Source organism: Scomber scombrus, chromosome 19 (genome assembly GCF_963691925.1).
Source record: "Scomber scombrus chromosome 19, fScoSco1.1, whole genome shotgun sequence".
Taxonomy (NCBI): domain Eukaryota; kingdom Metazoa; phylum Chordata; class Actinopteri; order Scombriformes; family Scombridae; genus Scomber; species Scomber scombrus.
In genome coordinates this window covers 18,351,780-18,375,272 of record NC_084988.1, presented here as the reverse complement: position 1 = coordinate 18,375,272, position 23,493 = coordinate 18,351,780, and the positions used below count along the sequence as shown (strand labels likewise).

Below are 23,493 nucleotides of genomic sequence, written 5' to 3'. Positions count from 1 at the left end.
ACTGAAAATTAAAGGGCCAGAAGAAGAAATCTGGCTTGGCTACTTTCAGTCATGACCATTCCTCATTTTTGGATGCTTAAAGATCAGAGAGTTACTGTTGCAGAAGTACTGAAAAAACAGTATTTATTCAACATTTGTGTTAAACAGTGCAGAGGCTACCTTTCAGGGTCTCCAAGTTCAGTTCATCCTGAAATGGACCTTTGACCTCTGAAAAGCAGTTTGAGCCCACAGAGACATCAAAGATATTCATTTCATCTTAATGGCGGGAGTGGAGTTCTTGTTTCTTAGTGCTGGGTGTGGTGCTGGACATTTATTGCAGACCACAGGGATTTGTGCACTAGATTGAATGTGAGGACTTTGGCTAATATTGTGTCGTATAGAAGTTAATTTTCCACTTTGAATACACTACTGGGATAATAACTGTTGTAATGCAAGAATTTGAGGGAAATTGTATTTTTGCTGTGTTTTGGCATTTTCCTTTTTTTTCACCATTTCCCACATTGCACAAAGGGCTTAATTTTGATTATAACGGTAGTTCTCACAAGTCAGTTCTGCACTGTCATCAGCTACACACCCCCACAGGAAAAAGCTCAATGACAAAGCACTTTATTTAGTTAGCTCTATTAGGCTGTCATGACGTCCGCATGTCTCAACACTGATCTCATTGTTTTGAGTGCCACTAGCTTTGAGTGACCCTCTCTGTCAAATCAATGTAGGCGAGAACTGGAAGAGAGTGGCTCACACAAAGCCATCCCTTGTGGCTAACATTGGATGGTAGCCAATACAGAAGCCTTGAGTAGGACCAAGATTCAACATCCTGAAATGACTAAAAAGGATCACTGGGAAGGTGTCATAAAAAATGCTTAGATGGACACCTCAAATGTCGATATTTTACACAAACATGGCTAAATTATTTACTTGAGAAGAGGGACTTTTATTCACCATGTGGAAGTTGTTACGTAAGAGCGCTTTGGAAGCTGTGTGAGCTGTCTGTCTGGTCTCAGTGAGAACTGTCTGTACATCTTCGTCCAGGGTGGGGCAAAGGACAGGCAGAGGCAGAGAAAGAGGGCAAGGACGAGTAGAAAAAAGGTACTCACAAAACGTGAACTAAAATGCTTCAGGGTGGCTTGGTGATAGAAGGCCCAGCCCATAACCTCAGAGGTCATATGTTCAGCCCCTGAAGCAGACATCTCTCAAATAATTAACTACTTGCATGACAGAGTAAATTGTGCGAGCTCTTGCATGTACAGAGGGCCTTTGAAACAAATAAAGCACATGTAAGGCATTTATATTCTAGTAATTCTTTGTACTATCTTTCACTTTGAGAATAGTAGAACACCAGGTAGCATATTGTTTTGTTTTCCTCTCACACTAATGCCTTTGGGAACTTTTAGGCTGTGTCCAGCACTGCCAGTGGCATTGCCGGGCAGTTTTTTTCCACTTCTCGAAAGGTTATTTGAGGTAAAAGGCCAGAGACAGGCAATCTTGGCACATTAACAGTGAGCGCTTCATCTTTGTGGCTCAGTGAACCAAGAGCAATAAAGAAAAGGAAGTTTGATGTGGGGTGCTAGTGCCGAGGTGGTACTTTGAGGGGGGGGGGGGGGGGGGGTTTGAGGAGCTTACTGAAAGAGCAAAGATTTATTCTGAACTTAGACTTGATCTAATGTTGTGAGACATGTAAAATAATTAAAGTAATTTCCAGTGCATTAGAGGTTGCTTCACCTGCTGGCATTTTGATGTTTTATACAAGTGCAGTCAGTCATGCCTTCAAGTTTTAGATGTCTTTGGCTGTAGACGTGAAAGTTATGTAACCACACACTACAGAAAGTCTTTTAGATGATCTTCAGTTGTGTACATGTATGTATATGCTTGAATAGAAGCCACTGTGATCCTTCTATTTTGATAACTGTAACAACTATATAAGATACAAACATATTTAACCAAATGTAAAATTGATAAACTAAAGATTGATAATTTATAAATCAATTATTTATAAATGCTCATGTCACATTCAGACTGACTACATTTCTATGCAGCTTTTGTTAAATCTGTGGACCATGTGTTTCATGTATGCGTTCTTTAAATATGTCTGCAGAAGTCATTATCTTGAAATCCTCTTGCCCTTGGTTATAACACAGCCAGAAAAGTCAGTCAAGTTCATCCTTTGCTGTTTGCTTGGCAAGGACAACCCTTTTGATGCAATGATATCGGTATATATAAGTGGCCTTCACTGTTTCCATGGACCTCCAAAATCTGGAACTCTTCATTCGTTTTGTGTTCGTGGTCATTACTCTTTATATTTGGCCTCGGCTCTCAAGGTGCAGATCGCTCTGCTTGGCAGGCACAGCTGCTGCTGTTACTTCTGTGCAGATCAGTTTCCAGTTTGTCCATTATGGATTGATGCTTAAAAGGAGTCATAGGGTGACACATAGACACAATGACTGCCTTTTCCGCTGTATGGTTGCTTAACATTTGCAAATGGTCATGCACTGCACTTGTGGTAGATTTGTATTGCATCTCATTCTTTGCAATTGGCTTTTTTTTATAGAACCTCATTTGATGAGGCTTGATGAATGAGGTTTGAGAGACCACCCAGCTGAACTGCTCTGTCTGTGATTATACTGTCATTAGGCACAGGCATGTAGGGATTTAGGAGCTTGAATCAGTATCAGGATCTTGGAGGTTGTGTGGGAGACTATGTGCGACAGTCTTTTCTCCTTTGGTAGCTGCGGCTCCTTAATGTTGCAACCAGATGCAAGTGTTGATAGTCCATCTCACCATGGGCATCCCTCTCAGCCAGGCATTTGCTGGCTGCTTATCACGAAACACCATCACACAATTCCCTCCGCTGTATTTCAGTGCCTCTGTCCTTTCATGATCATCTCTCAGGAAAAGTGAGCGAGGGAGAAAAAGGCAGAGCGCAACATCTGCAATTGTAGCAAACACTCTTTTGTGGATCGTGTTTCCTCTGTTTCGATGGAAAGTGCTGCTGGGAGAGACGCTGAGGATATGCGATTTGTGATTAGTTTTGCAGAGATTTTTCCAGCAGTCTCTGATTATGAAGAGAGAAAATCAGGTTGTTCAAGCAGATCCTGAGGGGTTAAAGCGGAGACAGATGAGTGATTGTTGGTGGTTTTATCGCTGGGGTTGTTCATTTTGTCCATTTTCTGTCTCACTCACTTCCTCAAACCTCCATATATCAGCATTAGATATCAACACCACCTGGAGGAACCCATCCATGTGCACTTTTGTACCTTTTGGCACTAATACCACGATCTTAGTCCTATTATTATCAGTGTTGGGAATAACACATTACTAAGTAACACGTTGCCGTAATTCCACTACTTTTTGAGATAACTAGTAAGGGCTAGTTTCAAGGGCATCTGACCTTACTATGTCTCAGAGCCACATTGTTAAGTTGTTGTAGCAACTTATTGTAAAACATAAGCCTTGTCTCTGGAGTTATATATTGTAAATAAACACTGTTACTTAACTCCCACTGCAATTTCAGCTATGATTTCATGGTTTGAGTTGAGGATTTGCAGTAAACACTGAAGCAAAAAGTTGAGTCTTGCTTTTATGTTTGTAAACCAAACTGATATGGGTTTGTGGGGGAAACAAAATGGGCTCTTTACTGAGTGGATTGAACTCTGAGATTGTGGGACAAGTTACATGTTTGTGTTAAAAGTAATGCAAGTAACATTCCATAGCAACAAATCACTTTTTATATGCAGTAATTGGTAAAGTAATTCAATTAGAAAACCAGATATATTTCTTTAGGTAAAACGAAAATAACAAAATGTTATAAATCTGAAGCACTGCTTTTTTTTCAGTTTCCATTTTGTTATGCATAGGCTGATGTAATACTTTTACTTCTGTATCTAACACTATTTCTTCTAATTTTTCCACAGAACTGGGTTCACCCAGAGACTTGGTGACCAAAGACGTCACTGACACCAGTTTTGCTGTGTCTTGGACTGCGGCCCCGGGTAATGTTCGTCAGTACCGCATCAGGTGGAAATCTCTCTTCACTGAAGAAGCTGGAGAAAAGACAATAGCAGGAGATGCCACAGCCACAGTTCTGGATGGTCTAACCCCAGAGACACGTTATCAGGTCTCAGTGTTTGCTGGTTATGGCCATGGAGACGGCCAGCCTTTGCTTGGAGAGGAAACCACGGATAGTAAGTTACTTATTCACTTTAACTCTCCTATGCTTTTGCTCTATCTTTCACTTTGCTCCCTCTTTCTACATCCGTTCCCATCTTCTTCTTTTTTTCTTCCCTTGTCTTTCTGAGGATCCTCTCTTCTGGTTTCACTCTTCTGCACTTTGTTTTGAGTTTTTGGATTTCTCGCCTTGGTTGCCTAGAAAGTGTGAAGCTAGGTAAATGTGATGTAACTCTATAAAAGCACAATGAGCACAAAGGGACAGCTGTCCTGTTTTCTTTACTGTGTAACTGTTAAAATGATTATTTTAAAAGCCAAGAATGTAGGTCTAGACTTTCTTGTCATAAACACATCTTAAGCCTTAACGTTTCATATGCCTGTTAAGTTGCAAATAGAATTTAGCAGATCATCGGTGAGCTATCTGGGGCAGTGACGCAGGTATAAAAATAATCCAGGGAACACATTTTGACTGTGAGTCCCAGTGAGTTGCTGTTATGTAGAAACAGGGATCTGTCAGCGACACGTACAGCCCATTCTTTTGAGTTGAGTGATATCATCATTGGATTCTTTTGTTCCATCTAGAAGGCCACAGAGATGCTTTTGTAAACACGTATAGTCATCACGTGCACATCTTTAAGAGTGTGCATGTGTTTTAAATATGTGTACAGAGGTAAGGTATTGCACAGCACACCTGTTTCATGGGAGGTGCAAGACAGATAGATGCTTGCCCGTAAGACTACAGTCATGGTTGGATGAGAAAAGCACATTGAGCGGAAACTCACACCAGTTGGGAGGGAATTTGTCCACCAGTTAGTGAAATGGAATGTGCTAAAGGAAAAAAATATTTCCAACCATCATTAGTTTTTATTGATTCTGGCAAGCAGGAAAGGTGGCATATGCACCAAACACAACCACGAGGCAGCTTTGTAGACTTAAAAGTTAATTTTGCTCATTCCTTCCTTCACTTTGCTCCCACTATCTGTTGCTCTCTTTTCTTGTGCTCCACAGAAATCACAAGTCTCTTTGGGCTGAGCCAGACACGGCAAGCCTGGATGCACTGCTTTTTTCCATTAATAAAAGTCCTTCTTCTGAAGTAGAGCGTTCTAAATATTTTCCTCAGCTCGTTTCGAAGCCTCTGACAATTCACACTTGCCCTTCCTGCTCTGAAAATAAGAAACACTCTGTGGACACACAATGGAAAAATGAGAACTATGGGTCTACTCAAATTCATGAGGCACCTAAGCTTGGCTCCAAAACCCACCAACTAAACATGATCAATCATGTAACTTTGGGCCTGTTAAATGTATACTTCTGAAAACCGAAATATTTTGGTGGGTTTGTATTCACACGCATGTGGAAACTGAGCAGATATCTGGATGAAAGACTGCGAGGTAGCCAAGCGTGTTACTGTTTAGTTTACTTGCCAGCAGGAAAGCTGTACTGCTTATATTTCCAAAGGTATATTGGAAACATAGGCGGTTAAGCACACATTTAGCACAGATTCACATCTGAACAAGGCCCAAAGTCTATATTTTCCACTAGACCATCAATCCATCATTCCTCCTCTTTTGACCTTTATTCTTTTTTTTATTTCTTGCAGTCTCAGCTGCTGGCAGAAGAATTGTTGTCTCTGATGAGACAGAGAAGACCATGAAGGTGACATGGCAAGCAGCACCTGGAAATGTACTCAACTACCGTGTTACATATAAACCACAGTCCGGAGGGCGCCAGCTAGCAGCCAAGGTGCCCGGTGGAAATACCTCCACTGTGTTAAGACGCCTTTCTCCTCTCACCACCTATGACATCACTGTTCTGCCAGTGTATCGTTCTGGAGAAGGGAAAGCAAGGCAAGGAGAAGGAACAACATGTACGTTGGTCAATCCTTTACCATTCCACAAATGTTTCTTTTTATGTTGCCAAGTTTAGCTTTCTATTACAAACTCAACCACAAACTTCTCAAAAAATATAACAATGTATGATGTACGTATTTGTTCTTTATGTAGATTATATGGTATTTAAAGATTTAATATGGAATATTTAATCATTCAGTATTGTCTCATGTAGTTCATCTTTGCATCTCTCTCCTTTCCAGTGTCACCTTACAAAGGTCCCAGGAACCTTCAGACCTCAGAACCTAGCAAGACAAGTTTCCGTGTAACCTGGGACCATGCTCCTGGTGATGTTAGGGGTTACAAAGTCACTTTCCACCCTATAGAGAATGATATTGACCTGGGAGAACTTCTGGTTGGCCCCTATGACAACACTGTGGTGCTAGAGGAGCTCAGGTGTGTCTTCAGGCTGATGTAGTATATATTTCTGGTTTCTATGTCTGTATATCATACATCTGCTTGAAAAAAATCTGAAAATCATTTCTTTGTTTTTTTCGTCTACAGAGCTGGTACCAAATACTCAGTGAATGTTTTTGGTATGTTTGATGGAGGAGAGAGTATGCCATTGGCCGGGGAGGAGAAAACCACACTTTCAGATGCTCCTGAGCCTCCTCCTTTTGAGGCACCAGGTAAATTACCCAATATTCTACTGTATTTCACAATAAACCCCAAATATACTGTAGTTATCAAAAAGTTGTCATAAGAATAGCAGAGGAACATTCTGGAAGTAATTTGTGTGTTTAATGAAAAACAAACCCCAAGTGTCTCTAGTATGCAGTTTCTGGACAGCAACAGTCAAACAGTGGAGACTGTATCACATACTAAATTTTTGCTTGGGAACATACACTCTAAACCCATGGCCCATAAAAGCTAGGGTTTCTCTAGATGCCTTTCCTCAAAGCTAATTGTCTCACGAAATAACAGATGTAATGGCAAATCCATCTGTCTGCTGCTCTTTCTTGCTTTCTTCATGGTGTCACATTGGGCTTCCGCTTTTATTTCCAGTCCAAGTACAGCCAGTATAGATTTAAGCCATACGCGTATGTGTTTGCAGTTATAAAATGTTTTACTACCTCGTGAGTCAGAGTGCGGCAGGCAGTAAGTGTGAGAAGAGGAAAATGTTGTGTCGAAGGAACTGGAAAGGTTAGCTTGACTGTTCAGCTGCATGGCCGGTCCTAATAAGGAGGCAGATGCAGACCCAGTGACACATCCCCACTCCAGAAGATAAAATAGAGGAGCTGAAAAAAATTCCCATCTTCATCCTTAGATATTATCATTTCTTTTTTTGACTACAGTATGTACCTGTTTTAATACCTAGCTCTCTCTTTCCGTTTCTAATAATAAGCTTGACAAAAGGCTGTCTGTCATGGGGGTTGAGGTAAATGTTTTTGGGTAATGACCAGTCTGTAAATCAAATATGTAAACTGTTTTCAGTTGCAGACAGTGGCAGTTAATGTAACATCTGCCTATCCCAGTTGCACATCTGCAGCCCTCTTTTAGGTGCCAAGGATCAGATGCATTCCTCCTCATCACACAGGTGTTGGAAAACAAGATCTGAATATTACCCTGCTGCTATGAAGGGCACAGGAATCTCTCCAGTGAAGGCCTTTGATATGTCGTGGGCCATTAGGGGCATATTCTCCTGATTTGCCCCTGGGACTAGCAAACGGATCCAGCCAGGAGAAATACTGCCTCGACATGCCCCAACACAAGAATATGATAATCATAGCACCTGGAAAATAAAAGTTTACTGATGAAACTTCCTAAGAAAAGGCAGAAATGTTGTAATACTTAACTGCTTGAAGATGTTGATTTTTAGGAAAATTGTTTGGATGTCATTTTTTATTTTGTTCATTTTTATGTCATGAACTCTTCTCTCCTCCTTTCCTTTACCTCTCACACTTCTTTGAACACCTTGACTCTTACATCATTATGATTTACCCCATACACTATTTTTATGTGAATAACATTTGAACATGGAACTGTATGTCATATTTAATTTCGGCCAATCGTGACATTACATTTTTTGCCTCTCAGATGTGATGTGTAAGACCACTGCACAGGCTGACATTGTGCTGCTGGTGGATGGCTCCTGGAGTATTGGGCGTCTCAACTTCAAGACCATTCGTGCCTTCATTGCCCGTATGGTGGGAGTCTTTGACATTGGCCCCGAAAGGGTCCAAATTGGTGGGTCTAGCCAGATTAAGCTCAGTTAAAGTAAACTGGTCATTCTTAATAAAAGTGAAAAAGGTCTTTGTACATTAGTCTAAACAAGGTTTTTGGTGTCCTCAGGTCTCGCTCAGTATAGTGGAGACCCTAAGACTGAATGGCATTTGGATGCTCATAGAACCCGGGACTCTCTCCTGGAAGCTGTGGCTAACCTGCCCTACAAAGGAGGAAACACCTTGACTGGTACTTTTTTTTTTTAATTTACAAACACAAAACACAATGATGATTCATATTGTGTTTCTTATTTTATCTTACTCCAGAGAGTTATTTTAAGAGGTTGCAATCATGATGAAAAATGAACATCCATATCTTCATACAGGTCTGGCTTTGAACTACATCCTCCAGAACAATTTCAAAGAGAATGTTGGGATGCGACCAAAGTCACGCAAGATCGGTGTGTTGGTCACTGACGGCAAGTCCCAGGACGATGTAATTGCTAACTCTCAGAACTTGCGTGATACCGGCATTGAGCTCTATGCCATCGGTAAGCAGACAGCAGTTTAAAAAAATATCATTTTGGCAGACTCGTATGAAATCAAGTCTGAATTAAATAAACTTGTTTGAAATAGAACTTCCAGTAAATTAGTAATTACCATTGACTTCATTTTTACTCCTAAGGTGTGAAAAATGCTGATGAGTTTGAGTTGAGGTCCATTGCTACGGATCCGGATGACATTCACATGTACAACGTGGCTGACTTCTCCTTCTTGTTGGAAATTGTGGACAATCTTACCGACAACCTCTGTAACAGTGTCAAGGGACCAGGTATGCATGACTTTACTCCAGACTATGTACCCCACTGAGTGATCAAAGTTAAGGATGCAACAAAGAACATTGCTCTGGATTGCAAGGAAGCTGTCGACATTACAAAAACAAATGATAGCAATAACCATGTACAGCTTAAGTCAGATGCTCCATTCCCAAAGTTAATAAGCAGTATAAACATAGTGTACAGCACCCCATATAGTTACATGTAGTAGAATCAAAGAACCAGCCAACCATTTGGAAGTTAGTGCAGATCTATTATTTTCTTCCCCTAATATTCTTTCTGCATTCCTGGAAAAGGAAATTGTCTGCTCCTTAATCAAACTCAAGAGCTGCTATTGCATACTGTAAGGGAACTTCTCGGGGAGGTTGTGGGTTCACAGTCCTAATAAGTACTGTGCTGTGTACTTGGTTTTGTTCAGACTTGTTACCACAGAGGTATGCTATGTTCCCATTAGTTTGTTTTTGTTCCGCTTTATTCTGTACAGTATAACTTTAATTTACAAAGTAGTGATTATCAAACAGTAACAATGAGATTTATGAGAATGCACTGGTAGTTGGTTTTGTCGATGTACGTTAGCATATGAAATTACTTCTAAATGAATGACTACTGGCCTAAACATAAAGGAAGGAAACAACTAGGCATACTATTGTACAATGATGTATGGTATTCACTGTGATTGCCCATATCACACCTTTTGTCTTTTTATGCTTATGCTTGAAAAGGAGGTGCTCCTGATGCACCCACTAATCTGATCACATCAGAGGTGACTTACGAGTCATTCCGAGCCACATGGACAGCACCTGATGGCCCAGTGGAAAAGTACCGTGTTGAGTACACGACTGTATCTGGGGCACAACAACAGGTATACCTGTCACACACCAAAAATGTCTCTACTGTCAATAATTCAATCACACAAACATTTTTAGTAAGAGAAACACATTACCCTGTGCGGTTGTTGAGTGGATGTTGGCTTAAATGTATCCTGACCCACTGTTTCTGAGAATAATGGGAAACTCCACTCAAAGTTCTATTCCTAGACTCCTGTTTGTGTTGGCCTCTTGCTGTATGGGTGTCTAATTACATTACGATCTGACGTAGGGCAAGGAAACAAAAACACACAACTCTCAGTTTAGAGGATTAGAAAGCAAATACAGACTCCATGAGTGATAGCTCTATTGGCCAGCAGGGACTTGGCTCCACAATGTGTGGAATGGATGCATTTTGGTGTCTGAATCTAATTACATGTAGGATATGTTTGTTTTTGTCCAGCTCCCATGGTTTTTGTTTGGCAGTGAACATAGTGGATGAGGTTTTATTTTTGTTTATGGATCTAAAATTGAAGCACATGCTGAGCTTTCCTCAAGTCAAGATTTGTCTGGAGGGTTTTCTGGTTTTAATCGGGAAGATTTCCAAAATGCTCAAATTAATCCTGTACAGTAAACACACTGAGCTTGATATATTGTTTTGACACTAAACTGATAATCAATGTATGGTAAAATATCCTTGGCACATGTTTGTTTATGTGTTCGTTGGCTCAAGGGGACCACTATATGACCCTGCAACACAAACCACACATGTACACAGACAGTATAATATTTTCAGAACTATCTACAGACATGCAAACATCATCAATAAAAGTCTTTTGACTCAATAGTGGAATGCCTTAGCAATGAAGTCTCGCAAAACAAGACAACAAGAATCCTACAGAAGACTCCTTTAATTGCTTTCCTCTAACTATACCCTCTGTTATTAGGTATTTGTGGATGGTACTGTGACCACAGTGGTTCTCCAGGGGCTCAGCCCTCTGACACAGTACCTGGTCAACGTCTACTCAGTGGTGGGAGAGGACAGCAGCGAGCCCCTAAAAGGAACCGAGACCACACGTATGTCTTCCCTTTCTGAGCTTTTGGCCAAATCATTTCATTTAAAGAATTCCACTTTTAAAAATCCATGTATGGTACAAGTTGCCAGAGAGAATGTAAATCTAAACACAAATTACACGCAGATTACACACAACACACGTTGTATATTTGACCATATTATGTTTAATGAAAGAAGCATTCTTTGAAATACAGAGGCTGTACCATGTTAGGTAACCAAGATGAATGTGATTGTCAGAAAACAGCAGTCTCAAATTCAGCAGGCTCTTAAGCACTAATGAACCTCTAGTCTTTAATTTGATGTAGAGCATTTCCTTTTGAGTCAGCCATCATAACTGAATCTTTCTGGCTCAGTTACATAAAGCATATTAATTGCTCTCAGTGACTGTGATTCCTGTGTGGTCTCCATTAATCAAACGTTCAAAGGTAGTATATGTGTCTTGTTCTTGTTTATAAAACCATATGTGGCTGCAGAAAGATAGCAATAGTACATTTTAATTACATGCAAATTCAGAAGCATTTTACATGATTACGCTAGGGTTCAAGTGCAATCTGGACTTCGTTGTTTGTTTCTTTTAAGTTGCTGTTAATTCGCTGTTTTATTGCTACTCTCTAGAATAGCAAAGATTTAATAGCATTATATTGTATCTATAAAAGCGCTAATAAAACTACACTGATCGTTTAGTTTACGCAGTGTGAATGGCACACAAAAAGGCCTGAGAAACTCACTCTGCAATCAAAGAAACATGCAAAGAGAAATGTGTGTGTCTACGTATTCCTGTGAGCATATATATTTATATTTGGATGTTCTGTCTGTTTCACATGTGTGCCAATATGTATAAACAATATACATATATATTCACAAATACAGGAAATCATTAAAACATCACTTGATTACTGTTGCCTTTAAAATTGCTGCCTGCATATCCAGTTCCCCTGAGTGCCGTGAGGAGTATGGATATTTACGATGAGCAGACTACCACCATGCGCGTGAGATGGGAAGGAGTGACGGGTGCTACAGGCTACATGCTGCTCTACAGCGCCATCAATGCCACCCAGCCAACCCTTGACCAGGAGGTAGGAGTCATTCTGAGAATGCTGACAACAGTGTGAGTGAATGAAAGGGCATGCAGCCAGTCAGCTTTGGATAAGACAGATGTGAACAAGGAATAAATTACCACATTCACATGTGTTTATGGGTGGACACAAATGCACATTCTTGCATGGACTCATATGGACTGAGCACACATTGCTAAACACTAGAATTGACCAACTACTTCAACCTACCATCAGCAGTTTTTGACTAAATGATGTCGCACAGTGAAAATAACATTTTACAATGCTACCAGTGTTTGCCTCACCATTCAGCAGACAAGGAAAAAGGGAAAATACAGAGGAACATTGTTAGTCACTAAGGGGTGGGTGCACCATGACCTCACTCGGCCAAGAGAACATCATCATTTGTTCACGAGGTGTCAAACCCAGTGGGTGAAAACCGGATTCAGCAGATGTACCGCAACAGAATATTTTTTCCGTTGTTGTTACCCAAATGTCTCTATCTATGTCACTGAGAAATTCCTTTCGTCCACTTCCCCTCTGAACTATGTTGTTTGTTTGGTCTGGTCCCCATGCAGGTCAGAGTGGGAGGAGATACAACAGACGTCCAGCTGGTGAAATTATTCCCCAACACGGCCTACACACTTTCCCTCTTTGCCCTGTATGGAGAGTCAGCTAGTGAACCGCTGACCAAGCAGGGAGTCACACGTATGTAGCTGCTGAATAACAAGTTAATTTCATTATTGTGTTGTGTTAGTGATGATATCAGACTAGAAGCTACATGCACATGTTTACCCAATTAGTAGACAACATTAATTAGCATGACCCTCAATAACTATGTACGCAGTGTGTCTATCTTAGGGACAGAAAGTCTACTGGGGCCACCATGGACTCAACATCATCTTATTTATCCCTAACTATAATCCTATCCTGAACTGAACACTAAACTTTGGCCCCTTGTTCAGGGCCCCTTCCTCCCGCGGGCGAACTGAAGGTTGAGGATGTCACCCACAGCACCGTGACGCTTATTTGGGATGCTGCGCCTGCTCCTGTACGCAAGTACCTCATCACCTACAAGCCTGAGGATGGAGATGCTAAGGAGGTGAGTTTGTTTCCGATGTTTAGCTTTCTTTGGCATTACATACACCATGGAGTACATGTAAACAAGATGTTAGCAACCAATGTTTTTACCAATCCTATACTCATGTGTTTCTCATGCACTTGTGGGATTGAGGATGCTGTCTGTTTGAGCCATTAGATTTGATGGTGATGAATTTATATTTATATTTTTACTGATCCCTTATTATATTGGCTTAGACAGTATAATGGAGACTGCAGCTGCTTTTGTGGACATTAGAGAACGTTCTGGAGTCCAATGAAAAGATTATGAAACTATAAGAACATGGTTTTGCAGGGGTCAAGTGGTCGTCATGGTGGTGTGGATTGGATGGATACTTTATGGTTGCATGTCCCCTTTTGGGAGTTCTTGGCCTACAACAGCGAACTCTTTGGTCGACTTAGCCATAAACCAGGTGGAGGTGATTCTAAAAGCTCTTCTGTTGGAAACACACATGTGAAAGTGACTCATGGGCTGAGGATTGCATTGTCAAAAGTCTTGTGCGCTGGGAGGAAGAACGTGCTGCCCAGAAAGTAGCAGAATGTTTTACTGACCTTATGGATCATGTGATAGATCCCAATAAGTGACAGCATGCCACTCAAAACACAGGCGGCAGGACAAATTCTCTTTATGGTTCAAATGACATGTCTTTTGAGACTAATAAGTAAAAAAGGTCAAAAAAACATGCAGCAACTGTGTTGTCAAGTTAATGGATATTCAGAAGGAATTCCTTTAGTTCAGTTTCTTGAGGTTCAGCTAATAAAAGTAAATGGAATAAAGAGCAATAAAAACTGTATCGCATTTCTTATAACTATTCCAGATGTTTGGTAAATTTTGTATCTTTTTATGTTTGTTGAGTGTCTGTCTTGTTTGTTTCCATTTACCTCCTGTTTTGTACCTTCAAGTTAAGTTTCCAACCAGTCTTATTAGGTGTGCATTACTGCTGTTGCCAGTATTTCTGGAAACAGAATCAAAGTCTTGCAAGACTTGGCAAAACTTGAAAATCCACTCAAAAAGCCTTTTATATTTGTGTTGATTTTGGGCAATAATATTTAAAAATTGTGTTCAATTGTGTTCTACAGCTCGAAGTGGGAGGAGGTGTGACCTCCAGAAAATTGGACAACCTGATTTCACAGACCGAGTATAGCCTAGCAGTTACTCCCATCTATGACGAGGGTCCTAGTCAGCCAATGTTGGGAGCAGCAACCACTGGTAAGAATGAAGATCGATTATCATTATAATGACACTTGGAAAAATGGCACTCACCATTTTGCTTGATTCTTACTGAGATAGAGAACACACGGATCAAAGACATTATTTTGGTTGTCTTGACTTCCTTTCCTCTATTCTGTAGATGTGGTTCCTGCCCCGAAGAACCTGCGATTCTCAGAGGTTACCCAGACCAGCTTTAGAGCCACCTGGGATCACGGGGCCCCGGATGTGGCTCTGTACCGCATTGGCTGGACTAAGACTGGAGACAGCAACTTCCAATACGTAAGAGAAAACCAGCTGTCCATGATGTTTACATTTCTAATAAATCATACATGTATTTCTTGATGACTCCCACAGAATGCTTTGAAAAAAAACTTCCAATTGGGACAGTCAGAACATCTGAAAAAACAGACTTTTGCACCAATCCAATTATAATCCCTCTAATATGGATTTTGTGTTGCTTGTCTTTGGTTTGTATTGGCTAAAACATTTTGTCAAGCACCTTCCCATATGCTATGTTTGTGTTTTCCTCATCAGGCCATTCTGAACAATGATGAGACATCCCACGTCCTGGGGAACCTGGAGCCAGACACTCCATATGATGTGTCTGTGACTGCAATCTATCCGGATGAATCAGAGAGTGAAGACCTGTTAGGCACTGAGAGGACATGTAAGATAAACACCCCAGCAGCTCTTTGATGACAACTTAACAATCACTTCAGTTAACACTGTTTTGCCTCAATTGCTTGAAAGAATCTCAGTATTGGATCTTGACGAAAGACTAGACGAATTGTTAACCCTTTCATCTTACCTTCTGGAAATATGCTGAGTGAAATGTAAGGTGAAGGGTGTGCCCATTATACCTTTCTATTTCTGCCTCTGTAGTGTCCAAGCAAAGTGCTGCAAGTAAGTATATGTGTGGTAAAGCAAGAGGATGCTTTTTCATTCAAGTGGTGAAAGCATGTTTTATATTTTTGCCCAATCATCAGCCGTGTTGTTCATTGGTCAGTCATCATTACATCATCAAGCAAGGCACTTAACCCATCCACTGCTCCAGTGGTGCTGTGATGCAGCTGACACAGCCAATTATATTAAATGTTTGTCTGTCCTTGTCTGTGTTACTCTCATTGTCTGTGCAATTGTTCCAAAGGCTTTTCATGAGTTTGTTCGTAGTCAAAATGGCTGAAGATGGATTTCAACTATGCATGCCCTGCAACAAAGGGATGTTTATCCCTGTATTTGAAGTCCTTTCCATCCTCCATCATTCCATCAATCATCCATCCATTCATCCATCAATTGCATTTATTGATGCATTTATCGGTTCATCCATTAATCACCTTTCCATCAATCCATTGCTGTTCATGAGAATCCATCCCTGCTTCAGAAAAGACCAAATCCCTGAGTTGGATTGTCTTTTCTTCTTTAAAGCTGCAATCCTTGATAAAAAATCAGTGACAGAGTAGAGTTGCTTTGTTCTACCATGAGCTAAAACGCATACATCACAAGTAGTGAATGAATGTATATTTTGATTACAAATGGATAACACTCAATCAAATAAAAATTCTCAAACATACTGAGGTAGACATCTAAACATGAGCTGAGCAGCATATCAAGGATTGTGTCTTTAAAATATTTTTTGAGGAAATCCATGGAACAACTCCTCTAACTACATGTAATGACTACACATATTGACATTGTTGTAATTGTGATATATGTGCGTCCCTTTTCCAGCACCTAACGCACCTCCCACCAACTTGGTTGTGTTCAACGAAACAACGACCACTCTAAATGCCAGGTGGACTCCACCCCCAGGCCGTGTCCAGAACTACAAAGTCACTTATGTCCCAACCTCTGGAGGCAGGAGCCAGACTGTAAGTCATACAACAGACCAACAGACACATGCACCAATACACAGGGGGTTTAGTTAAGCTTTAAAATATTAGCTACTTATTCCTCACTCTTAATGCTTTCTTTACATAACTTCAGTCTAACATTACTAAGACAAATTGTTGTTCATGGCTCCTTGAGCTTTAACTCAATCAGTGGATTTGTTTTTTCTTCCAGAGCAGCGTTGCCTCCAAGAGATATATGTGTCCAGCTAAAACTCTGCCACTGGTGTTGCATTATTATAGTTTATATAAAGTCAAATCTCTTATTCTGTTGTTTGGAAATGGCATCATTGATATGGACAAACCCTTCCTAGTTTTTCCTCAATATTTCCTGACACTGCAGACTGTCTCCCACTGGTAATACATTTTTTGGAAGTCTTACTGAAAGCTTTTTTGGATGACAGTTTAATTTTTGGTTTCAATTTACTGTCAGACATTTCTCATTGCTTCCACAAACAAGACTTACAAAGGAGGCTAAATGGTGCTTATACACATGATCATACACAAGCACCCGCACTGATAAGCTGTGAAACAACCCCTAAATCATTATTATGTGTTCCAACCAACTTAGCTAAAAAAATATTCCCTCCTCTCTACTTGGCATTTATGGGATGTGAGGAGTTGCTCAAGAAAGATTTATACATTTAAAATACTGTAAAAAGTTAATGACACATTTTGAGGGCTGATAATTTAATAGGTCTACGGGAAGACTCTGAACAGAGATTAAACATTTATCTGAGCTGTGTTGTGATAGATTCACATGCAGTGTGTGATATTTGGCCATCTGCAAGTTGTGTGTGTGTACATGGAAAATGGCATGCACTTGCTCAGTCAAGTCAGTGTATTTTGTGTAATGAGAGAGTACTGGGCCACAGGTGTCATATATTATACAACTGATTGTGTTCAAAGTGCTGCACAAAACTGTGCTCACAAACCTGCCTATTAGTTCACTATATTTTTAACCTGTTTTAACACAGCCCAGATGGCATCCAACATTTGTCACAGTGATGAATATGATACTTTCCTTATAATTTACCTTGTCAAACATTTTGGACACAGTTTTAACTCAGCTGGTGTTACTTACATCACTTGTTGACCATTAGTTTCTCTTTTAACACAAGTTGGAATGTTTTTCTCTTTAGCACTTGATGAAATTTAGTTGTGCTGATTGCCTGGGTGATAGCACGTAGGGTTGATGGAAAACTGGAAGCTAACAAGCGAATATCAGCCAAGTGGTCTTGGTTCACTGGTAGGATAACCTAGTGAGTGTTGCATTATTTTGTCTGGGACAACAAGTCTGTTTTTAGAAATATATGACACAGATTCTGCACTTGTGCACAAGAAAGCTATTGCAGTGCCAAATGATTAAACATGTTTTCTTTTCCTTTGCTGATAAAAGAGTCAGCCAGTTAGTTGGGAAAGCTTCAGAGAGCAGTACAATCATTAAAGAAATCCATAGGAGATTAAAGCCAAAGTATACATACAGTATCATACTTAAATCCATATGCAAATGCATTTTAATGGCTCCCATAGATATGTCCTTTCTCCTTATAGCTTAAGCCAAAGGAACTGCTGTAAATTCATCACCAGTCATGACTATTATGACAAGACATCCGACTGCTTGAGCCATCAGAGTAGAGATTTACCTTGGCCAGTGGACTGTGTGTTAACCATGTCCAAAAGCACTCAAAACATTCCTCCTCTGATATATTGACAGTCTAGTATTTTGTAGGGAGAATTCTTTCCATTGGGTTATTGACATCAATTTAAGGAACCCATGGAGAGTTGTTAAACTCTTTTTCCCATCTTAGAAACAGATCGAATGTCTTTTCCTTCAACGGATACTTGGGTTGCAAATGGTTGTTTTTAAAGATATTGCATGACAGATGTATCTTGTAGTCAACTATTGACAAAAATGCAACAACTTTCCAAGTTCACATCTATACAGCTGAACTAGTAAGGTATTGTTTGAGAAGCCAAATCCATTATGTCAACATTAAATATCGTCACCTTAGGTATACAAACATTGGACAGCATCAGCGACTGAATTGAGTCATATTTTTTATTTGTTGTAATAAAATACAAGCCAAGTAAATTAACATTTCCTCCTCCTTCATTAGACCCAGGTTGGAGGGAAGAAGAGTACTGTCCTGCTTCCCAAGCTGACTCCTGACACTGAATACTCCATCAGCGTGGTTGCAGTTTACGCCCGGGGAGTCAGCAGGGAACTGAATGGCCTTGGCAAGACCAGTAAGTTGTCTTTCACTTTTGTTGCTCCCAAATGATAAATATTAACAGTGATACGAATATTAATTATTATTATGTCTACAGTTGTTGAGGTATTGGTGCGGCATGGCTACGTAGTGCACTCATGTTAATTTAACCAGAGCATTAGATCTTATAGACAAGTTTAAGTATGACTTTGCAGTCAAAATGTTGCTATTATGTTCTTTAAGTGTATCATACCTTATCTTACTCCAGAGCCTTTGGGTGGTGTTAGAAACCTTCAAGTCATTGACCCCACTACCAGCACCCTAACTGTCCAATGGGAAGCTGCTGAGGGTAATGTGCGTCAGTATAGGATCTTCTATGTCCCTGCAGCTGGAGGAGAGGAAGAGATGGTAAGGAAAATCACCATAAAATAATTATAGAGTGAGATGTTCTCCTCATTGCAATCACAAGGACTTCACCTCCACTGGCAAAAGCTAATCCTAATGCATGTTTTGTTGTACATCTCTCAGGTGCAGGTGTCAGGCAACACATTTAACACTGTGCTGAAGAACCTGCAGTCTGATACTGTCTACACAGTAACTGTGGTTCCTGTGTATGCTTCTGGAGAGGGACAGCGCATGTCTGAGAATGGCAAAACATGTAAGAACTGCACTCTTATGAACATTAAAGGTGAAAGGAATAAACACCACCCCCACAGGGAGGTTTAGATGCATCCATTACATCCTTGGAAGAGAGCTCTCTGGGTCTAGAGAAGGCCATTGCAGACTGAGGAAGACTTGTGAGAATGACAGCAGTGGGACTTTTGTGCATGACAGCCTTTTATTTTTTTTGTTAACCAAACCAGGAATCCATTCATGTCTGTCCAGAACGAACTTACTGGCCTTAGCTGCTGGCTTGCTGTAACTGTATGTCAGGGAACATCAATAAGGCAGCCAGCTATAACTGATTTGTTTCAAAGTATCTTCCAAAGCCTTTTAAAATCTATAAGCCAAGCCAAACTGATCAAATGTCATTCGTTTCTCAAGAGCAGAATAAATGCAATTCACACCTTACATATAAAAGGTAATATAAAACATAACATAAAATGACAGTATTGAGCTCATTCTGCTTAGTTTGAACTTTGTTGGAGAACACAGATTTTCCAGTTTCTCCCACAGTCTTTAAACCACCAACCTCTGCTGGGAATGAGTCAGCATTTTGTGGGGTGATTGCGTAGGAAGGAATTCCTCCGGGCTGGCAACATTATAATGGTGTTTCCTCTCTCTTTACCGTAATATTGTCCATTTATAGGTTGGAATGAAGGGTAGTGGTCAGGATAATGGTGTGGCTGGGGAGTGGGGGAAGGGATATATTGAGTAATTGGCTCTCCTTTGGGAAAAAGAAACAGAGGGGGGTAGAAATGAATGGAGGACATTATATGTTTTATGGGTCTCAACTTGGATAAGGTCATCCTCCATTCCTGCTACTGTTACCCCCATTTTCCTCTCTGTAGCAATGGTCCTTGATGTTCAGTGGCTTTTTCTTAGACATGGTAACCAAACTCTTTTACTGTATGTACAGTATATCAGATCATGCTGCTACAAAACCTAGTTACCTAGTTGGCTTGGTTACCAGTGCCTAACATAAATCCAAACTGCAGTTCTTCAAACCCCTCTCATCTCATTCAATTTAAAGAAGAAGCCACACTCATTCTTTGAGCACTGCTCAACTGTTTATTGTGTCTTTAAATTCAAAGCAACTTTGTAAGCAACAGGCTTTGGTCTGTGAAACTTTAAAGTACGGAAGGTCTCTCACTATGTTTTCCCTCTGCATTTATGGGGTTCTAACGGGGAACAGCACAAAGTCCCAAAGCATCTGCTTTGCCTTTTAGAATGCAAGCTCCACATGGGGCTTCACATAAGTGTATCCTTTTCATTAACCTTTAGGGCACTAACAGGAAGTGTCCTGTTGACAGCAGTGTTGTTGAATAATGTATTAAAACTTCTCTCTGTTGGTTTAGGAGCAGTATTGTTAACATTTTATGAAATTTTCTCATGCAGTCATTGGACTTTTCTGGCTAGCTTAGTCCATGTTTTGTAAACACAGATAAAAGGAGAATTATAGTACCACCACTTACGAGATTCACGAAAGTGTCATTTAGACTCTAGTGAATATGCTTCAAGACACTGCTTAAGATAAAACCAGACAATAACAGAATACAAATAAGAATAGGAATATACTTTAAACATTACCACATACCTATTTGTGTAGCAGTAATTATCTTTAATTTACTGACCTCTGTCCATTCCCCACTTAAAAGTACCTGACCTAAACAATCTGTCTGTTTTTGTCTCCTCTGCTTTATCGCACCCTTTCCTTCCATCTATCGTTCCAATCTGTACAAACCACTTATGCTGCTGACTTTTAACCTCACCCTGTCATCATTCTTAACTCTCTGTATAACCATCCTGTCATCACTCTTCTCACTTTCTTTTTGCTTTACCCTACCCTGATCCTCACCTTTCACTACCTTATCTGTCTTTCTGCCTATAATCGTCTTCTTACTACCAAACATTCCCGGCTGTGCAGTGGAGCGTAGCCCCGTCAGGAACATCCAGGTTTTCAACCCTACAACCAACACTCTGAATGTTCGCTGGGAAGCTGCCACAGGCCCAGTTCAGCAGTACCGGGTGGTCTATTCTCCTGTGACTGGTACCAGACCCTCTGAATCGGTGAGTTTTCATTCAGCAAGTGGGAAAAAGTGTAGCATGGCATTTATGCATACAAAGAAAAGAGATTTACAGTTGGTGTAGCATATCACGCTTAATTAAAAATATTTGAATTTAGTTTGCCAGCAAATGCTCAATCTCAACACTAATTTACAAACACTGAATTAATTAAGAGAATTAAAGCACATCTGCCTGGAGGTGTGAGTACATGTGGCCCAAGCAACAGCCCATTTTTGACCAGCGTTTACAGTAAGCCATGTGTCATTAGGAATGAAACAGCTTCATCCTGAAGTGTTTAAAGCAAAACATTAGTCTGTTCACCAAATGGCGTGTTTGTTACTGTTACAGTTACTGCCGGTTGAATTCTGTTTAAGTCTTAAACCAAGACTGTGTTCATTAAAGCAGGCATTCTTTAATTTCAACTTGCTTTGTCTGCACGGTATTCGGCATCTGGCACCAGTGTGCCCACATCTTCACGTGGTAAGGATTTCTGGGCTGCCTAAAGAATCCATAAACAACTTTTGAAGTGTTACTTGACGTTGCATCGTTAACTCTCTCCAGCATATGCCAGAAAGCCTGCACCAACAAGACTTTGGTTCCTTCAATGAGACGCTAGTAACATAGTCTTTGAAGAGCGAGGAATACTCCCGTTTATTGATACTTGCCTTTACCCTTATTCATTAGCACATTTATGGCAGGCTCAAGCCTTTTCCATGGTTGGAGCCAATGATGTGCGTCACCAGCAATGTGGCCTTTTTCAGCCAGGACCATCAAATTGAAAGCCAGTTGGAGATTTGTAGCACAAATGACCAGTTTTACCGGTCGTTGCCTGTGATATTATTTTATACTTAGACTCCCAAGCACCTCAGTACATTTTTGACCAGGGAGCAGACTAAAAATGATGCAATCCAAATACAGCATAAGAAGATGATGGGAGATTGTTGTTGCATTTACATGAAAACACAGTAAGCAGATTCACCCTCCTAATTGCCTGTGTAGCAAACCCTTTTTCACACAACATACCTTCAACACAGAGATCCCCCTACACAAGTGTTCATTGCTCCCCCTTCCTCGTTCACTCAGGGGTTATTACCAGGCCAGAACCCTCAAGGCGCACTGACCTTACTGTGTCCAACTAAACCACAGACAAAAAGAGAGTGCGGAGGAGGTGGCCCCTGGGTTAAACACCGTTGCCGGCTGTCAAACCCCCCTTTCACCACCACCACACCTCTGAACATCAAAGGAATATTTGGCTATTCCTTTCACTCAGTGCTGACAGCAAGGGGTTGTTGAGTAAGAGGGGAGGTGTCAGAGGGAATGTTCAACATAAGTAGCTGTCAGAAGAGAGGGCAAAGGTCTTTATGTGTGTTGGGCAGGGGCTATCACATCTACACATCTAAAATAAAATGACTTATGGTTGTTAAAAATTAACATGTCGCACTGAAACGCTCCAAAAAATGTTGATTCCTGACATGTTTGGTGTTTATGTGCAGGTTGTGGTACCAGGGGCTACCACTACAGCCCTGCTGGATCAGCTACTCCCAAACACTGACTACAATGTTGGAGTGGTTGCCTTGTACAGTGACGGTGAAGGACCCTCTATCAGTGATACTGGCAAAACACGTAAGAAACCTGGGCCCGTGTGTTTAAAGGCAGTGTTTGAATAGGAAAACACCCATACGATCATATCATACCTTTTAGAGTATGAGTGTAGGACTAGTGGAAGTATTTCAGCAATTAATAACTAGCCTCAGTCCACAGCACAAACAAGTTTTTTTCTACTTTTCCTCCCTCAGTTCCCCGTAGTGGTCCTAGGAATATTCGTGTATATGACCCCACCACTACAACTCTCTCTGTGAGCTGGGAGCATGCTGAAGGTCCTGTCATGCAGTACCGCATCACTTATGCCCCGACCGTAGGAGACCCCATCGAGGAATATGTAAGTATATGTCCACAGAGAAATAAGCTCTATTGTCAATTGTCTTTCGTCACTCTTTTTAGAGTGACCGATATCCAGTTTTTGAACCACAGTCTTGAGTGATAAACTAAATCTCATCAATTCAAAACCAAAAGACAAATGTTCTTTGTTACTACTAATATGTTCTTGATTAGTTCTGTTATTAATCAGTATCTTAATGTGATATGTCTTATATCTTGTAGACTACAGTACCAGGGAACAGAAACAATGTGGTCCTGCAGAACCTGGATCCAGACACTCCTTACAATATAAAAGTAACTGCCATCTATGCTGATGGATCAGGAGGAGAGCTAGAGGGAGATGGACGCACAGGTACAAACTGTTCAGTCTGTCCAACCACATGTGTGTGTGTGTGCCTTACTGTGCTACA

General features: G+C 40.6%; 1 protein-coding gene across 2 annotated transcripts in view; it reads left to right on the top strand.

The window, feature by feature from the left end:
• The window catches only part of col12a1a (collagen, type XII, alpha 1a), a 58,333-nt gene that overhangs the window by 12,988 nt on the left and 21,852 nt on the right, over positions 1 to 23,493 (top strand). Inside the window, exons 14-38 of one of the 2 annotated variants that reach the window (XM_062439728.1) lie at positions 3,912 to 4,181; positions 5,765 to 6,031; positions 6,257 to 6,449; positions 6,558 to 6,682; positions 8,091 to 8,240; positions 8,346 to 8,465; positions 8,602 to 8,766; positions 8,901 to 9,047; positions 9,774 to 9,913; positions 10,805 to 10,934; positions 11,863 to 12,008; positions 12,566 to 12,695; positions 12,953 to 13,089; positions 14,187 to 14,316; positions 14,459 to 14,598; positions 14,854 to 14,986; positions 15,202 to 15,222; positions 16,048 to 16,187; positions 18,326 to 18,455; positions 18,687 to 18,826; positions 18,947 to 19,076; positions 21,006 to 21,148; positions 22,639 to 22,768; positions 22,942 to 23,084; positions 23,306 to 23,435. In XM_062439728.1, coding sequence (XP_062295712.1) covers positions 3,912 to 4,181; positions 5,765 to 6,031; positions 6,257 to 6,449; positions 6,558 to 6,682; positions 8,091 to 8,240; positions 8,346 to 8,465; positions 8,602 to 8,766; positions 8,901 to 9,047; positions 9,774 to 9,913; positions 10,805 to 10,934; positions 11,863 to 12,008; positions 12,566 to 12,695; positions 12,953 to 13,089; positions 14,187 to 14,316; positions 14,459 to 14,598; positions 14,854 to 14,986; positions 15,202 to 15,222; positions 16,048 to 16,187; positions 18,326 to 18,455; positions 18,687 to 18,826; positions 18,947 to 19,076; positions 21,006 to 21,148; positions 22,639 to 22,768; positions 22,942 to 23,084; positions 23,306 to 23,435 — 3,630 coding nt within the window. The remainder of the gene's footprint in view (positions 1 to 3,911; positions 4,182 to 5,764; positions 6,032 to 6,256; positions 6,450 to 6,557; positions 6,683 to 8,090; positions 8,241 to 8,345; positions 8,466 to 8,601; positions 8,767 to 8,900; positions 9,048 to 9,773; positions 9,914 to 10,804; positions 10,935 to 11,862; positions 12,009 to 12,565; positions 12,696 to 12,952; positions 13,090 to 14,186; positions 14,317 to 14,458; positions 14,599 to 14,853; positions 14,987 to 15,201; positions 15,223 to 16,047; positions 16,188 to 18,325; positions 18,456 to 18,686; positions 18,827 to 18,946; positions 19,077 to 21,005; positions 21,149 to 22,638; positions 22,769 to 22,941; positions 23,085 to 23,305; positions 23,436 to 23,493) is intronic. The other variant, XM_062439727.1, reaches the window with a different exon arrangement.